At 51.2% G+C, this 16,550-nt stretch overlaps 1 protein-coding gene across 1 annotated transcript in view; it reads left to right on the top strand.

Moving 5' to 3' along the window:
• Window positions 1-15,379, top strand: part of SPOCD1 (SPOC domain containing 1) — a 100,840-nt gene extending 85,461 nt beyond the window's left edge. The window contains exons 5-18 of the mRNA XM_055083215.1: window positions 4,384-4,425; window positions 5,423-5,599; window positions 6,063-6,104; window positions 6,259-6,319; window positions 6,642-6,732; window positions 7,491-7,650; window positions 7,753-7,869; window positions 9,558-9,683; window positions 11,574-11,706; window positions 11,924-12,074; window positions 12,392-12,527; window positions 13,067-13,156; window positions 13,446-13,632; window positions 14,555-15,379. Coding sequence (XP_054939190.1) covers window positions 4,384-4,425; window positions 5,423-5,599; window positions 6,063-6,104; window positions 6,259-6,319; window positions 6,642-6,732; window positions 7,491-7,650; window positions 7,753-7,869; window positions 9,558-9,683; window positions 11,574-11,706; window positions 11,924-12,074; window positions 12,392-12,527; window positions 13,067-13,156; window positions 13,446-13,632; window positions 14,555-15,222 — 2,181 coding nt within the window. The 3' untranslated portion in view covers window positions 15,223-15,379. The remainder of the gene's footprint in view (window positions 1-4,383; window positions 4,426-5,422; window positions 5,600-6,062; window positions 6,105-6,258; window positions 6,320-6,641; window positions 6,733-7,490; window positions 7,651-7,752; window positions 7,870-9,557; window positions 9,684-11,573; window positions 11,707-11,923; window positions 12,075-12,391; window positions 12,528-13,066; window positions 13,157-13,445; window positions 13,633-14,554) is intronic.
• The last annotated feature ends 1,171 nt before the right edge of the window (window positions 15,380-16,550 follow it).

The following is a 16,550-nucleotide window of genomic DNA, read 5'->3' on the forward strand; positions in this document are numbered from 1 at the left end:
GAGCCCGCGTCCCCTGCATCGGCAGGCGGACTCTCAACCACTGTGCCACCAGGGAAGCCCTACCTTTTTTTAATGTGGCTAGAAAACTTAAAAATACACCTATGGCTCACATTTGTAATTAATTGGGCAGCGTTGGTCTAAAAAATACTAGTCTTTTGAAATTTGTTGAGATTTGCTTTATGGCTCAGGTTGTGCTTAATTTTCATGTATGTTACATGTATACTTGAAAAGAATGCGTATATTAAGAACAGTGTTCTATATATGTACACAGATTAAGCTTCTTCATTGTTTGCATTCAATCTTTTTTATCCTTACTGATTATTTTGTCAGCTAGATTTAGCAATAGTTAGAGAAATACATTAAAATTTCATGCTATAGTGGTGGTTTTGTCTTTTTCCTCATAGCTTTGTCAACTTTTACTTTATGTATTTTGAGATTATGTTATTAGACGCTTATACATTTAGAGTTGTTATAGCTTTCTGTTGAAATTGCTAATCATTATATAATGAGGTCTTTGCCTCTAATTATTTTTTGCCTTAAAGTCTGTTTTATCTGAGACTAGTGTAGCTACAAAACTTTATTTTGGTTAGTATTTGCCCACTCACATATTACTCCATTTTTTTCTCTTAACCTTTTTGCATTGTTATGTTTCAGAAATAGGTTTTATAAGTGTCTTATAATTGGATTTCCTTTTTTTTTTTTTTTTTTTGGTGGTACGCGGGCCTCTCACTGTTGTGGCCTCTCCCGTTGCGGAGCACAGGCTTCGGACGCGCAGGCTCAGTGGCCATGGCTCACGAGCCCAGCCGCTCCGTCTTCCCGGACCGGGGCACGAACCCGTGTCCCCTGCATCGGCAGGCGGACTCTCAACCACTGTGCCACCAGGGAAGCCCTGGATTTCCTTTTTTTAAAGTTCTGATCATTTTTGCATTAATCTGAAATATTAGTCCATTTACTTTGTTGTAGTTACTGATTTATTTGACTCTATTCCTACTGTCTTATTTTGTGCTTTGCCTATATCCTGCATTTTCTTATACACTTTCTCCCTTTTATTACCTCCTTTTAGATTGATTAATTTTTCTTATTCCTTTTTATCCCTCTATGCCCTGTTTGTATTCTTTTGGTGGCTGTTGTAGAAATGTTAACACAAATACCTGACCTATCAAAGTATAAAGGAAGTTACTGTCTTTATCTTTCTCTGAAGTAATATGACGATCTGGGAATGCTTTAGTTCCAAGCATGCACCTTCCCAATTTATGTGCTGTTGTTATCTAGTAAGTTGGTCCTAAGTTATTTTTTTAATCCCACAAATTACACAAATATTATAGTTTCATATAATCAGTGTTCGTTTAGATTTAACAACATAGTTATCATTTTCTTTGCTCAGAATTCCTCTCTACATCTCAGCTTTTATATCTGGGATCATTTTTCCTTCCTTCTGCCTCAAGTTCATCCTTTAACATTTTGTTTATTGAGAAAAATAAAATTATCAAGAAAACAATAACTCTCTTGGTTTTCTCTATGATATCTTTATTTTTTATTTTAAACCATTTTTAAAATTGAAGTATAATTTACAATATTTCAGGTGTACAGCAAAGTGATTCAGTTCACTGAATCTGTTCTTTTTCAGATTCTTTTCCATTATAGGTTATTACAAGATACTGAATATAGTTCCCTGAGTTACCCAGTAGGTCCTTATTGTTTATCTATTTTATATATAGTAGTGGGTATATGTAAATCCCAAACTCCTAATTTATCCTTCCCCGCCCCCGCTATCCCCTTTGGTAACCATAACTTTATTTTCTATGTCTGTGAGTCTATTTCTGTTTTGTAAATAAGTTATAATATCTTTATTTTATTCTCAAAAAATATTTTGTGTGGGTGCACAATTGATATTTTCTTTAAGCATATTGAAAATGTTATTCTACTATGTTTTGCTTCCATATTACTATTGACAAGTTAGCTGTTAGTCTAACCACCCTTCCTTTGTAGGTAGAATGTCTTTTTGTGAGAGGCAGGCATTATAGCATTAGCGGTTAAAGGTGTGGCCTCTGGAATCAGACTGCCAGGATTTAAATCTTAGATCTTTGGTTTACTAGCTGTATGACACTGGGCAAGCTGATTAACCTCTCTGTGCCTCAGTTTCCTCTTCTGTAAAATGGGGGCAATAATGGTACCAGTACCTAACTCACAGGGTTGTGATGAGGATTAAGTGAACTAACAAGAAAAGCATTCAGAACAGTGGTAGCACATTTTCAGTGCTATTAAAGTGTTAGATTTTTTTTTCCCCTCTCTCAATGCTTTTAGGATCTCCTTTTTTAAAAAAAATAAATTTATTTATTTTATTTATTATTTTTGGCTGTGTTGGGTCTTCGTTGCTGTGCACAGGCTTTCTCTAGTTGCGGCGAGCGGGGACTACTGTTAGTTGCAGTGCGTGGGCTTCTCACTGAAGTGGCTTCTCTTGCGGAGCATGGGCTCTAGGTGTGCGGGCTTCAGTAGTTGTGGCTCACGGGCTTCAGTAGTTGTGGCACACGGGCTTAGCTGCTCCGCGGCATGTGGGATCTTCCCGGACCAGCGCTCGAACCAGTATCTCCTGCATTGGCAGGCGGATTCTTAACCACTGCGCCACCAGGGAAGCCCAGGATCTCCTTATCATTGGTGTGGAGCAGTTTCACTATGATGTGTCTAGGTGTGGATTTACTTTTACTTAAACATTTTGAAATTCATTGAGCTTTTTGAATCTGTAAATTGTCGTCCTGTATCAAGTCCAGAAAATTATTTCCCGTCTGTCTTCAAATACTCCCTCTGCTCAATTTTCTCCTCTCTCCTTCTGGAACTTTAGTTCCATAGTGATATTAGTCCTTTCGCTCTAGCCTTTGTGTCTCTTTGATTGTGTTTCACGGTCTCTGTGCTGTAAATATTTTGGATAATTTCTTTAAGTCTATCTTCTAGTTCACTAGCTTATTTCAGCTGTGTCTAATATGCTGTTAAACCTATATATTGACTTTTAAATTTTAGTAGTTATTCTTATCATATTTTTATTTCCAGAAGTCGTGTTTTGTCCCCAACCAAATCTGCCCTTCAGATTTTATATATATATATTAATATTTTTAATACATATTTTTGCCCTTCACTCATATGTTCGACATTGCCTTTTATTTCTTTAAACATATCATACATACATATGTTGTATTCTTGTCTGATAAGTCCAGTATCTAAAGTCTTTGCTGGTCTGATTCTGCTGCCTATTGTTTTGGAGCCTCATAACGCTGGTATGTGGACCCCTGAGAACAGGGGCCAGTCAAAAGGTTTTAAACTGTGAAGGACCATTCTTAATCTCTTTCCTGTTTTCCTTCCCAGATGTCCCCTGTTTTCTCTCTGCCACCCCCTCCCCCCATCTCAATTTACTTTTTTGAAAGGCTGATTCATTCCCATGGTTTAAAAAAAAAAAAAGTGAAAAGTCTCCTTCCCAACTCCCAGTCCTTTTCCTATTGGAAGCCTCTGTTACCAGGTTCTTGTGGATACTTCCAGAGATATTTCATGCAGATTCAAGCAAATACAATGAAAAAAATCTTTCTCTTTTTAAAGCAAATGGTAGCACACTACACACATTGTTCTGAACTTGTCTTTTAATTTAAAAAGTATGTTTGTGCTTATAAAAGAGACACATGCTCATTCTGAGTAACATAAATACCCAAGTGTCTACAAGTAGAAAGTGAAAATCCCCCTGGAATTTCATTCCCCAGAGATAACTTCTATTATGCGTCTATAAATATATATTTACATAAATGGGCTTATGCAACACCTACTGCTCCATAACCTATTTTTTTCTTTTTCTCCAAACAATACAGCTTGACATCTTTCCATGAATCTTACCATATCTGTCAGTGCTCTCCACATAGCCTAGCAGTTAAATGCCTGGGCTTCGGAGTCAGACAGAACGAGGTTCTAATCCTAGCTCTGTCACTTAGTAGCTATGGGACATTTCAGAGCCTCTCTGAGCTTCAGTTTCCTCATCTGTAAAATGGGGATGGAAATAGTACATAGTTCATAGTGTTGTTCTGAGACCTTAATAAGATCATGTATGACATGCTTCCTCCAGGGTCAGCTGCGTTATAAGCCCTTGATGAATGGTAGTTTTTTATTACTACTCACTCTTTTTAATGGCCACTTAGAATCCATAGTATGATATGTAACCGTTTATTAACCATTACCCTTTTGATGGCCACTGGATTGTACCCAGTTTTTTTGTTGTTGTTATAAATGCCAACCCAGTGAACACTGAATGTACATCTTTCACTTTTGTGTGTATTTTCTTGTGAATTCCATGCAGTGGGGTCACTGGGTTCTCTGAATTCTAATGTCTGTATCCTCTTTCTCTCCAAGGAGGCAATGAAAATGGCCCATGGGGTGAAGCATGTGTGTTACGTAGGTTTTTCCTTTTTATTACTGCTGTTTTTCCTCTCTCTCCTGAGGTGTGGTGGGGTGGGAGGGGTCCTCCCCAGAGACGATCTCAGCCCCCTGCCCCAGCCTGCCCTCCTCTGGAGCTTCCTAGTACTCCCCACTTCCTATGATGTGAATCTCAGACCTCTATTTTCCCCCAAACCTTGGAACCTGACCATTCATGATCATTCATTCAAGGATTAGTTTTTAGACCCATCTACTTTCAAAACAATTCCCTGTGTTTTGTAATAAATTAAAAGAATCAAAACACACTCAAATGGGTTAAAGTCTAAAGAAAGCAAGAAAAGGGGAAGGAGAAGGGGAAATCTTGTTACAACAACCCCCCGCCCAATCCTGGGAAGGTACAACATCTAGGCTTAAAGTTAATACTAAGCTTCCTGGCAGCCAATGCAAAAAGGGGAGCAGGAGAGATTCTATAGCTCATTAGAAGACCCAGAACCACCCTGCATCTTGAAATGGTCATGAAGGGCTTCCTCTCAGGGGCAATAGAGGGGTGATCAGCAGGCTTTCAGAGGGGGTGGTGGATGTGTTCGCCGCGTGGCTGTTTCAGGGCAAAAGACAAGTCAGTGACCCTGGAAAAGGGGCATGACAGAGCTTTGAGGAAGAGAAGGTGGGCTCAGAACAGGATATGGCTCCCTGGTAAGATGCCTCTCTGGTCAGAAAGGTGAGAAGGGTCTCAGTACAGGGTCCAGGTAACTCTGAACGTGTCTGGGAGTGAGAGGGGAAGCCGAGAGGATGGGAATGAAGACAGGCTTCTCTCCTGGGATGGAGGCCAGGCAGTCAGCAGACATTTATAGAGCCCTCCTCTGTGCCAGCCTTTTCTAGGCATTGGGAATACAGTAGGGGCTAAGACATACATGCTCCCTGTCCTCATGGAGCTTACAGTTCAGCGGGGAAGAGCGAGGACAGTAAACAATTGCAGGTGAGGTTAGTGCTCTGAAGGGCTCTTCTCCCCTGGCAGGTTGGTTCTGGGGCAGTGATACACCTCCTGGGGGCCATCGGCTACGGCCAGGCAGGGGGGATGCTGCCTCCAAAGCTGGAGGTTCTGGAGGACATGATGGAGGTCAACTCAGCCTCACCTGCCCAGAGGCCCGGAAGGAAGGAAAGGCCCATGGCCCGGGGCCCCGCGGGGTGCCAGGTACAGAAGATGTTCTTTACACTGACAGGTCTCTTCATCCTGTTGGGAGAAGCACATGCACACCTGATTCACAGAGATGGTGCTGCAACCCAGAGAGACACCGTGGCTTGCACATGGTCACACAGAACGTAATAGCCAGAAGCAGGGTTAGACCTCTGCTGGCTGGCCACCCCCGGGCGGTGGTCTGTGCGTTCCTTCTCCTGCACTGCTGAGTTCAGGAGCTTGACTGGAGCAGAGGAGGAAGGGAGGGGCTGGGCCTCCATGCATTTGGGGAGAGAGCAGTTGTTGACCTTTGTTCCTGGCCGCCTCTCATGTCCTGCCAAACCAAGATCCTCTAGCCACCTCCCTCAAGGGGGATAGCATGGGGCTCTGGTGGCCTCTCTGACCCCTTCCACCATCCGAGGAGTCATTCCTTTCCGCCCAGGGGCTCCACCTTCTTCTCCACATCCTCATTCTGTTGCAGGAAGGGGTTCCCGTTCAGGAGGCTGGTGCTGAGTGTCCGGGGGTGAGTGCTTCTGCCCTGGCCACGCGGCATCCCTCCCTGGAGCACGGGTAGGGGGAATGTGGGACTGGGGAGGTGACTGGGGAAGCAGGGTCCCCCTGGGGCTGGGAGGCTGCACCCAGAGACAAGGCCTCGGTTCCTCACCCCTCCCCTACAGTGTGGCCCAGCGGAGGCTGAAGAGGAGGAGCCTGGTGAGCAAGCGCGGGGAGAGGACTCAGGTGAGGGGCCGTGGAGGGTGCCCCTCAGCAGCCGTCTGTCTTCTAGGGACCGCTGAGCACGCAGGGGGCTCCCACCCAGCTCCGGGCCCCAGCCCCTGCTAAGACTCCTCTCATCTCCCACCCCCAATCAGCCTGTAGTCCTTCCCCAAAGGCGTGGGGACCGCTGGCTGCCTGGACTCGGCTCCCAGACAGACATCCTAGACGCCCTGGGTCCCTGAGGGTGGGACCCCTCCCTTGCCTGCCTAAGCCCCTCAGCATTGAGTCATCCCCTCCCCTTGCCCCTGAGCATTCACTGGGTGCCAGAGACTCTGTTTCCCCACAGCTCAGCTTCAGCCCCAACAGGAGAAGCTACCCCTGGATATTGGGGTACGGGGCACTGTGGTCCGTGCCATGCGGGAGGCGCTGTGGAGTCGGTAAGGCCTTGTTCTGCGTTCCCTGACATCCAGGACATCCTGAAGGGCCGCCTTCACACACACCACCTCCCAGGGCTGTGCCGTGTTCTAAGGGCTTCTGTGTGTACGACTAACCCCATTTTATCCTGTGAGGTCATTTGCCCACACATTTGAACCTGGGTGTCTCTGGCTTCAGGGTTGTGCTTTCTCATTAAGCCGCTGCAGCTCTCAGTGTCTGCTCAGGTCCTCGTGGATGTCGCCCAGAGCAAATGCTTTCAGACACAGTGAGACTCTGTGTTGGGACTATCTCAGAGATCTGAGCACAGAGCTGTCATTTTACTAATGGTGAGACCAAGGCCCAGAGAGGACAGGGTTCTGCAAAGGTCACACAGCAAGTCAGTAGCAGATTCAGGGTTACATCCAGGGCCAGGGCTCCATCCCCTCCCCTGACCAATGCCTTGCCCTCCCCCCACCAGGCTTCCTCCCCTCCCTCCATGCCCCGGTTCACTGGCCAGGGATAGAGCAGGGACTGAGCAATCTGATCTTCCTTTTCTACTCATCGTGTGGCCTCAGGCAAGCCCCTTATCTTCTGTGAGCCTCAGTCGCCCCATCTGTAAATGGAGAATGATAATACCTCTTCTTCACGGAGTTGGGGGGAGAATAAATGGGTTCATGTAGGAAAATGTTCAGAATAAAAACCAGAGTTGGCCCAGACCCTGCTCTCCACCCATGTCTCCCTCTCGGGCTCGGTGCCCTGGCCCTACCCTTGTGCCCCGCAGCCTTCAGGAGCACCCAGACCTGGTGCTGAGTGAGGAGGCCGTGGAGGGCATCGCTGCCAGCATCGAGGCAGCCCTCTTCGACCTGACACAAGCCACCAACGGCCGCTACAAGAACAAGTACCGCAGCCTGCTGTTCAACCTGCGGGACCCCAGGAACCTGGTGAGTGGGGCTCTGGGCTGGGTCCCCCTCAAAGGTGGGAAGCCCTGGCAGGATGTTGGGTGGGGCTCTCCAAGCGGTGTGGTGCAGCCCCTCCCCCTGCAGGACCTGTTTCTCAAAGTGGTTCACGGAGACGTCAGCCCCCACGGCCTGGTGCGGATGAGCTCGGTCCAGCTGGCCCCCCAAGAGCTGGCCCGCTGGCGGGACCAGGAGGAGAAGAGGGTGAGCTGTTGGGTCAAGTCAGGACATGGAGAAGGGGTTTGGGGAGGGGAGGCCCGAGGATGGAGCGGGAGAGACAGAGACAAAGAGTGAGGAGGAAGGTGATGAGACAGGGGAGCACAGGACAGACAGAAACAGAAACGAGGGAACAGAAAGATCAGGCAGACAGGGAGAGAGTCAGACTCTCCCCACCAAAAAAAAAGGGAAAAGAGGCAGAAATGAAGGGGATTGGAGATGGAGAGCTCAGTAGAGAGGTGATGCCCCCGGGGGTGTCGTCTTCCACTTGCTTTTCTATGGAGCTGGGCTGGGGGGTGGGGGGACTGGGGATGTTGACCCAGAGCCTGGAATCCAGGATTGTCATCCTCCATCCATGGGGCACAGACCCAGTGTGATGCTCCTGCTCCAGTCCAGCCCCAGAAGTTCCAGAAAAGGCTGGAAATCTTCCTAGTGCCCCAGGCTGAGTGAGGAACCCCACAGCCTCCAGCAGTTCACAGATACACCCCCATACACCCTGCGTCCGTGGGTCTCTCTCTCCCAGGGAACTGCGCCGGGGCAGGGAAGGTGTGGGCACTGAGCCAGCTTCAAGAGATGCTTGCATAATGTTTGTTGGTGCCCCAGTGAGAAAGGGAGGGACTGATCGAGGGATCAGGGCCCGTGGGATGGGCTGGGGCACTAAGGCCCTTGTTCTGACAGACACTGGGCTGGTTAGAATTAATAACTGGAATCCACTAGGAGCATCTGTCCACTCTGAGCTTCTGTCCGGGCACTGTGGGCAACCAGGACCAGCTATGTAAATTGTGGAGCCAGTGCAGAATGAAAACGCGGGTGCTTTGTTCAATGATTAAGAATTTCAGGGACTTTCCTGGTGGTCCAGGACTCTGTGCTTCCGCCGCAGGGGGCACTTGTTCGATTCCTGGTTGGGGAACTAAGATCTCGCATGCCGGCAGCGCCGCCAAGAAAAAAAAAAAGAATTTCAAGATGACGGCAGTATTTAGCACGGGGCCCTTCTAGGCGCAGGGCCCTGGGCAACTGCATGGAGCCCATGCCCACGAAGCCAACCGTGCTGGGAGGACAGGGCTTCTGTCCTCCAGGGGTTGTTAGAAGGGAAGAGACAGGCTTTCAGGAATCGTTTCAGATAGGATGACACTGATCAACCATAAGAATCACAAGTAGCATTTACTATGAGCCAGGCTCCAGGCTAAGCACTCAACATACGCTGTTTACTATGACGCTCTTAATTTCATTTCTAGAGAACAGATCAACTAAGGCTTAGAGCAATGACGGGCTTGCCCAGGGCCACACCATCTTGTGGGTCTTTATTAATGACAGCTGGTGCTCTAGCGCCTGTGCTCTTTCGACTACCCCACACTTCTTCCCAGGGCAGAGGGTGGGTGGGATACAGTCAGGGGCAGATTTGACTCAGATTTGCGAGAAGGCGAAGTTCAAGAAGGCTTCATGGAGGAGGGCGGGTTTGAGTTGAAGGGTGAATGAGTGGAAAATGGGGAGGTCAGGCGGATGGTGGGGGGTCTCCAGGTGAGGGACTGCAGAAGCAGAGACGTGGAGGAAGGGAAAGGGCTGGTACAGAAGGGGAGCCGCAGCGGAGGGGCCTCAAGGGAGGAAAGGGAGCACTTGGGCTCTTGGTGGCCAAAGTCCTCCAACCCTGGCTGAACTGGGGCTGCCCCGCCCCTCAGAGCCTGGAGATCATTGAGCAGCTACAGAAGGAGCCGTGCAGCCTCCCGGCCTCCAAACTGACCCACAAGGGGGAAGTCGAGATCCTGCGGGACATGGACCAGACGCTGACCCTGGAGGATCTGGTGGTAAGTGGGAGCCTGACGTGGTGCCAGGCAGGGCCTGTGCCCTCGGATCCCGCCCCTCACCTCACCAGCTGTGCGGCCTCGGGCAAGTTATCTGACTACACTGAGGCCCGAGGTCTTCATCGTAAATAGGGGAATGATGGTCACCGCACAGGGTCTGGGTGAGCATGCGGTGAGATAAACGCTGGCACCGGGCCTGGCGCACCTTCTCAGTGCTGCTCCCCGTCCTTCTGGCCTAACCCCAAGGCACCTCATGTGAGTAGTAGTGAGTCCTGTCTCCGCAGTTCCCCCCAACCTCAGGCATTCCGACCAGATCCCAGGTTGGGAAGCAGGAGGGATAGACACACTGTTTGAGGCAGGGACTTTTTGGATGCAAGGAGCAGAGACTTGCTCTATTCAGCAGAAGGGCTTAGGGATGCTCCGGCAGGGCACCACCTGGAGTCCAGAGCAGTCTGTGCAGTGTCCTTTTTTTGTGGGGGGGATCTGCCCCATCCTCCTGTCCATCCTGCTTCTTCCTCCCCCTTGGCTCCTCCTCCTTGCACATGGCTCAACAGGATGGCTCAGCAGCCCTCGAATCAATGAACCCATCCCCTCAGCCTCCTGCAGCCAATCAGAGCGCCCCCTTGGCTCACTTCAGTCGCTCTCAGGAGAAGGCTGCTCTGGCTTTGGTTGGGTGTCCCGTGGGTCAGATGTTCACCCCGGTCTAATCAGCTGTGTGTCCAGGATGGGGGAGCGCAGGGTCCCTTGAGCCACGTTCGTTCGCTGGGGAAATGGCAGTGACCTTGACCGACAAAAATCGCTGCTCTCCCTCACCAGTATCCAGGCCAACAACCAGACCTCCTGGCTGTGGGGAGAGGAGCCCTAAGAGGGCGTGGCTGCTCCCCAACCCAAACCAACCCGTATTCCCTGAGTAAACTGAATGTAAATATAGGGGGAGGAGCCAGAGAGAGGGAAGAGAGAGCGGACTGCAGAGTAGCGGAGGGGGAAGATAACACAGAATAGCAACATTTCCTCCGATTGAACACCTACTATGTGTCACTTTTACAAACAATGCCTCATTCAAAGCTCACGATATAACCTACGAGATGGGTGATGCCAGTTTCCTGGGTGAGGCACCTGAAACCGTTTGCCCAAGGTCACTTAGTTGGCAGTGGGGGAGACTGGAACCCAGGCTATTTGACTCCAAAGCCTGTGCCTTGTCACTGCTCTGGAGGTGGTTTTAAGGCAAGAGTGAGAGTTTCAAGATCTTTTCAAACCTTCCTGAAGCAATGTTTGTTGTGTGTTTAAAGCTGTTTCTATTATGAGGAAAAGAGGGTGATTTGGCATTGGGCATCAAGGTTCTTAAAAACGTTCATTCTCCCCAATTCTGTCATCTGCTTCTGAGAACTCGTCCTAAGGAGATAATTGAAAGTTTAGGAAAATATTTTCAGCATAAGGATGTCCTCAGTGTTATTTGTTACAGTGAAAGCCTGGGAACGACCTGATTGTCTAGCAGCAGAGGTGATGTGTACACTCCAGCCCACCCCATCAGTGCCATGTCTACAGGGACGGTATAACAGGGCAGATACCTTTGCTGTGGTTCATGGACACATGAACCACAAAAGGACCCCCCAAAACTCTGTGTATAGGTAAACTATTATAAAGGAATACCCAGAGTATCAACAGTTGTTTCTGAGTGGTGGGACAAGGGGTGATATATATATATATTTTTTAATTTTCAAATTTTCTATATTTTCTAAATTTTCTGTAACAAGTTCACGATACTTTTGTAATTAAAGAATATATTATTTAGAAAAAGAAAACCACAGCCCTGAGGGCCCCCTACTCATGGAGGGCTGCTGACCTCCCCAGCCGCCTTCCCAGCCTACCCCTCTCTCCTCCTTTGCCTCCCAGGGACCCATGGTGTCCATAGACTGCGGCCCCCTGGCCCTGCCTGCCACGTCGAAAGGCACCACGGAGCAGCACGAGGGCACCACGGAGCAGCACGAGCACCGCTTCCTAGACCCCAGCTGCCGCATCTGCATGGGTGGGAGAGAGTCACAGGAGGGGCACAGGGGTGGTGGGCAGGCGGGGCTGAGTGTGGGGTTCGGCGGCAACAGGGCTTCATGGCTTGGGGAGAAGGTGGTGGGGCGGGGGTACCTGTGTTCCCGGCCACCTCAAAAAGGACCTGGTTCAAACTCTGTTTCTAATGCCCTGGGCTGGCTTCAGCCTAGCTGCCGGCCTCCTGCCTCTGCTCTTTGCAGACTGGAAGCCCTTGTGTGAGCGGCCAGCCTCCTTCATAGCCACCAGGAGGATGGGGGATGACGCTTTCCAGAGAGCCCCAAGCCTAGTCCCTATGTCCTCTCCAGAGACGCCTCAAACCAAGGAGAAGCCTCCCACGGAGCCCAAGGACAGGTATGGGGCAGTGGGCAAGGAGGTGGGCAACCGGCAGGGTTGGTGGGGGAGGCCACCTGCTGGGGCAGCAGACACAGGCTGGGTTTTTCCATATGGCCTTAGGCAAATCCTGCCTCTTGTCTGGGCCTCAGTTTCCCCATCTGCGCAATGGAACTAATCATCCCTGCCTACTGGTCTCTACCACATAAGGCCATGTTTGGACCAGTGTTCCAGCACCCACAGTGGGGACACAGGAACTTCTCTGAAAACTAAGGAGCTGCTGGGGAAGCCCTGGTGACCTGTTCACCTGGCCCTGTTCTCTCTGTCCCTCCCTCTAGGCTCCAGATGCCTGCTGGGTCCACAAAAGCCCTGCCCAGCCAGCCGCCCTGGGAGGGGTCTCTGGACATGTTCTCCATTAAGCGGTTCCGGGTCAAGGCCCAGCTGGTCTCGGGGCACAGCTTTCGGCTCATCCGGGTACTCCTGCCCGGCTCGCCGGAGACTCCCTTGCACACTGACCAGCCCAGTCAGCTACACACACCCCCATTCATTCATTCACCCACTCACTCCTTCTGAAACAAGTCATTGGCTCCCTCTCTGTGCTTGGCCCTGTGCTAGGCTAGATGCAGCCCCACTCCTGCAGAGACACATGGGCAAAGGACTCCCTATAACCCAAGGCGTAAAGCAGGAAAGACCCAGGAAAAGGGTCTGGTGCATCCTGGCCCAGAGAAGGGTTTTAGGAGTTATTGTTGAGTGAGTGAATGATCAGCCAAGTGTTGGATGAGGGTAGGGGGTTAGAGGAGGGAATGAGGGGCTTCTGAGAAGTGGAGGAGATTGGCCAGGACAGGCTGTAGGCCTCCAGGGGTAGTTAGGGCTTTCCAGCAGCCACTGGGGCTCCTGATATACTGCCTGTCAATCCTCTTGGCCACAGGCTGTGGCTTCCGGGTAGCCAGTATTGAGTCTGCCTTAAGTGGGCGGGAAGCTGGGAGGCTGACTGGCCTCCTACCTGTCCCCAGGCCCTGCCCCAGGTGATCCGCTCCGCAGGCTGCATCCCCCCCAGTGCTATCTGGGACTTTCTGGCCAGCATCTGCCCAGCCGAGGCCAAGGTAACCGCCCACCCTTGGGCACCACCTCTCCTCCTAGCACTATATCCCCAGCCCCGAGCTCTCTTTCGCTCCAGCTCTGGAGCAGAGGCCTGGTTTAAGATATCCGGGTCCAGTTCCCACTGTGACTGCGGACTCACTGTGTGACCCTGGGCAAGTCCCTCTGTTTCCACCTCTGGAAAATGGGGCCACTCTTCCTCACAGGGTTCTCAGAGGTTCAGCTGAGACCAGGGGTGTTCACAGGAGCAAAGAATGACTGTTCCTAAACCTGCTCTCCTTCCTTCAACCTCAGGATGTCTGCGTGATCAGACTGTGCCCACAGGGCTCTCGGGACACCCAAAATTGCCACCTGCTTTATTCCTACCTCAACGACAAGCAGCGCCATGGCCTGGCAGCTGTGGAACAGGTGGGGGTGGTCCTGCTGCCCCTGCCTGCCTTCCAGCCCCTGCCCTCCAGGCTGCGCCCTCTTGGAGGCCCAGGTGAGTGCCCGATGCCCATCCCAGACCCTGCCTCCCCTCACTTGGTGACCAGACAGGCGTTGTAGACACAGTCACCCCTGTCTCCATGGAGGCAGCCACATCTCAGAAGGGAACTTCTGAGATGGGCAAACGTGAGAACAAAAACAAGAAGAGCTCAGACTTGTATATTGTTTACTATGTGCCAGACAACGTTCTGAAAGCTTTACTTATATTAATTCAGTTAGTCCTCAAAATAACCCCTTCAGGATGGTGCTATTAATTTTTTCACTTCATAGATGAGGAAACTGAGGTAGGGAGAAAGCAAATGACTTGTCCAGAGTCACAGAGCCAGTCAGTAGCAGAAACTGGCCTCCTGACCACCACACATACAGCCTCTCCAATCAGTCACCTTGATGAGAAACTCACCAGTCACATTTGACCCCAGCATAGCAGAACAGAGGCAGGAACCACCAACTGGCTGAAATTAGGACCTAAATAAAAGAGGAAGGAGAGATGTTTTCACCACAGCTATCCTGGGCCAAGCTTGGCTTTTGTGCCTGGATAGCCTCCAGGGCGTGGATCCAGGAAAGCATGGGAGGGGCCTGGAGGGGGTATCATGGGGTGGACTGTACCTGTTGCTGAGTAGTGTTTGATCTTTCTGGGCTGCCTGTCCTGGGGACAGTGTGGTAGACTGAATCATACAGTCTTGAGATTAAACCATCCATGCCCCAGTCTCAGCCAAGTGAACCCTTTCACAGACTGTGAGAGCAAATCTTACACCCTCCTACTTACTTTCCCAGCAGCTCATGGGCCCCATCTCACTACTGGAAAGCTCTTCTTGGGGTCTAACCTCCAGACCTCTTGCCGCAGCCAGAGTGTAACTTCTGGGGGCTATGAGTTCTCTCCGTCCAAGCCTTTGGTCTCTTTCCCCCTCTTTCTCCAGGCCTGGAAGCCACTCACTCAAGCCTGTTGCTGGCTGTGCTGCTCCCCAAGGCAGGGCTTCTGGCCACAGCAGAGTCCAGCCCCTTGTGGGGGAAGGTTCGCAAAATGCTCTCCTTCAACAGAAAAGCGGAGATGAGATGCTACCAGCCAGAGGCCACGGGGCCAGACGTGGCCCTGAAGGGATCCCCTCCCGCGGTGGGTGCCCTGCAGCAGGGCCAGGGCAAAGGCAGCCTGGCCCCAAGGGGAATCTGTGCTTGGCAGAGGCCTCCCAGAGGCAGGGGGAGACTGTGGGGAGAGCCTGAGACCTGGCAGAGTCCTGGGCGAGGGCAACGGCCTCCAAATCCAGGCTGGCACCAGTCCTGGCATCCCTATTCAGCTTCACCAGCTGGCCATGACCAGCACCTCCACAGGGCTTCCTGTCCCCGCCAAGCCCTGCTCCAGCATCTCAAATCCCTGGTGGCCATGAGCCACCAGTTCCAAGCCTCACTGAGGTCCCTAGGCCAGGAGCAACTTCCCCAACCTCCTGCCCAGCCTCCTGTGGCCCCTGGGATTCTTGGCCTCCTCTGCCAGTCCCCTGCAGCTCCAGAGCCCCCTGGCCCAGCCCTTGACTCCTCTTTGGGGTCTACAGATGGAGCCGGCTCTGAGTGTCCCCTTCCTGCAGAGATCTGACCCTCATTACCCACCAAAAGAGGGGCTTTAATTCCCTAACCAGTGCTGAACCCTAAGGTGCTCCAGAAAGAGCAACAGGGGCAGAGGAAGGGGACAGTCAGCTGTTTGAATTTCCTGTTCTGCAGTTTGCTTGGTGTTGATTTTTGGTTTAATAAAGAATTTGGCAAAGTTGAGACTGCATCTGCTGGCTGGACAGGAGGGACCCTGGGCCTGGCCACGTGTGGGTTGGGGTGGGTGTGTCTGGGAGTTTCTGTGCACAGATATAGCAGAGCTAAAGCGTTAGGGATGGAGGGGGCAGGCTTGCCAGCTGCTTGTCTGAGGTCCTTAACCATCACTGTGCGCCAGGGTTCAGCTGTTGCCATGGTGGGCTCTGGAAGCATTTTGCAAGTATTTTGAACTGGGTGGAAAAAGTGATGGGAGAGAAGGCAGCACTAGGTTGGGGGGAGAGAGAGAAAAACGAGGTTTTGAAGGGGCATAGACACTTAGAGATTGTTAGAGAGGAAAAGGAGAGCAAGTTGCAATGGATTTAAAAATTTTCAGTTACCAAGACTTTTTCCTTTGGATAGTTGGGGATTACTGCCGTAATCCCTACGCATCTCTGTGTGTATCTGAGGGTCTCTGTGTGTGCGCATGCCTGTGACCATGTCTGTGTGTGGGTCTCTGTTGAGGAAGTTGGGAGGTCCAAATAGGATGTCTCCTCTCTGTTCCTCTTGCCAGCTCCTGGGGACTGATATTGGAGAAAGCCAAGGGCCTTGGCCTGGGCGGGGGTGGGGTGGGGGAGGTGGACATTCAGGATGGGGTTGGAGGCTGGTGTTATAGGACAGGATGGTGCTGCTTTGCCTGGGGCCTGGAGTGAGCTCTTAACAGCAGCTACAATTGTAAGGCATCTCGGTGTGTGTGTACCTCTGGAGAGCTGAGCCTAGGCATTGCCACGGGAACTAACTGCCTCCTCGCTACCTAACCCGGGGTCCAGAAGCAGGGCCTGGCTTGGAGGAGAGAACTTGTGGCAGGACCCCACCGTTCACCCCTGCCCCGGCCTGAAGGGGTGTATCTCTTCCCACCCCTTCTCTGAAGTCTGCCCATGTACGAGCTTCGCCCTTGGCTGGGAAAGATGGGGCAGTAGTTGCGGGAGTCCCACCTCTCTGCCCCGTGAGCTGTGCTGCTGCCCTACCCGCGGCCGACAGCAGAGGGGGCCCTAGGCCTTGGGATGGAGGTCGGGGCTGGCAGGACTGGAGGCCAAGCTGGAGGCGGGACGAACTGTGGGAATTTAGCCGTAGGGATTGGGCGCGTGGGGGGTGTGTGTGTGTGTGTGCCGGGGGTGGGACAAG

This window comes from Physeter macrocephalus, chromosome 3, assembly GCF_002837175.3.
Source record: "Physeter macrocephalus isolate SW-GA chromosome 3, ASM283717v5, whole genome shotgun sequence".
In the NCBI taxonomy this organism is placed as follows: domain Eukaryota; kingdom Metazoa; phylum Chordata; class Mammalia; order Artiodactyla; family Physeteridae; genus Physeter; species Physeter macrocephalus.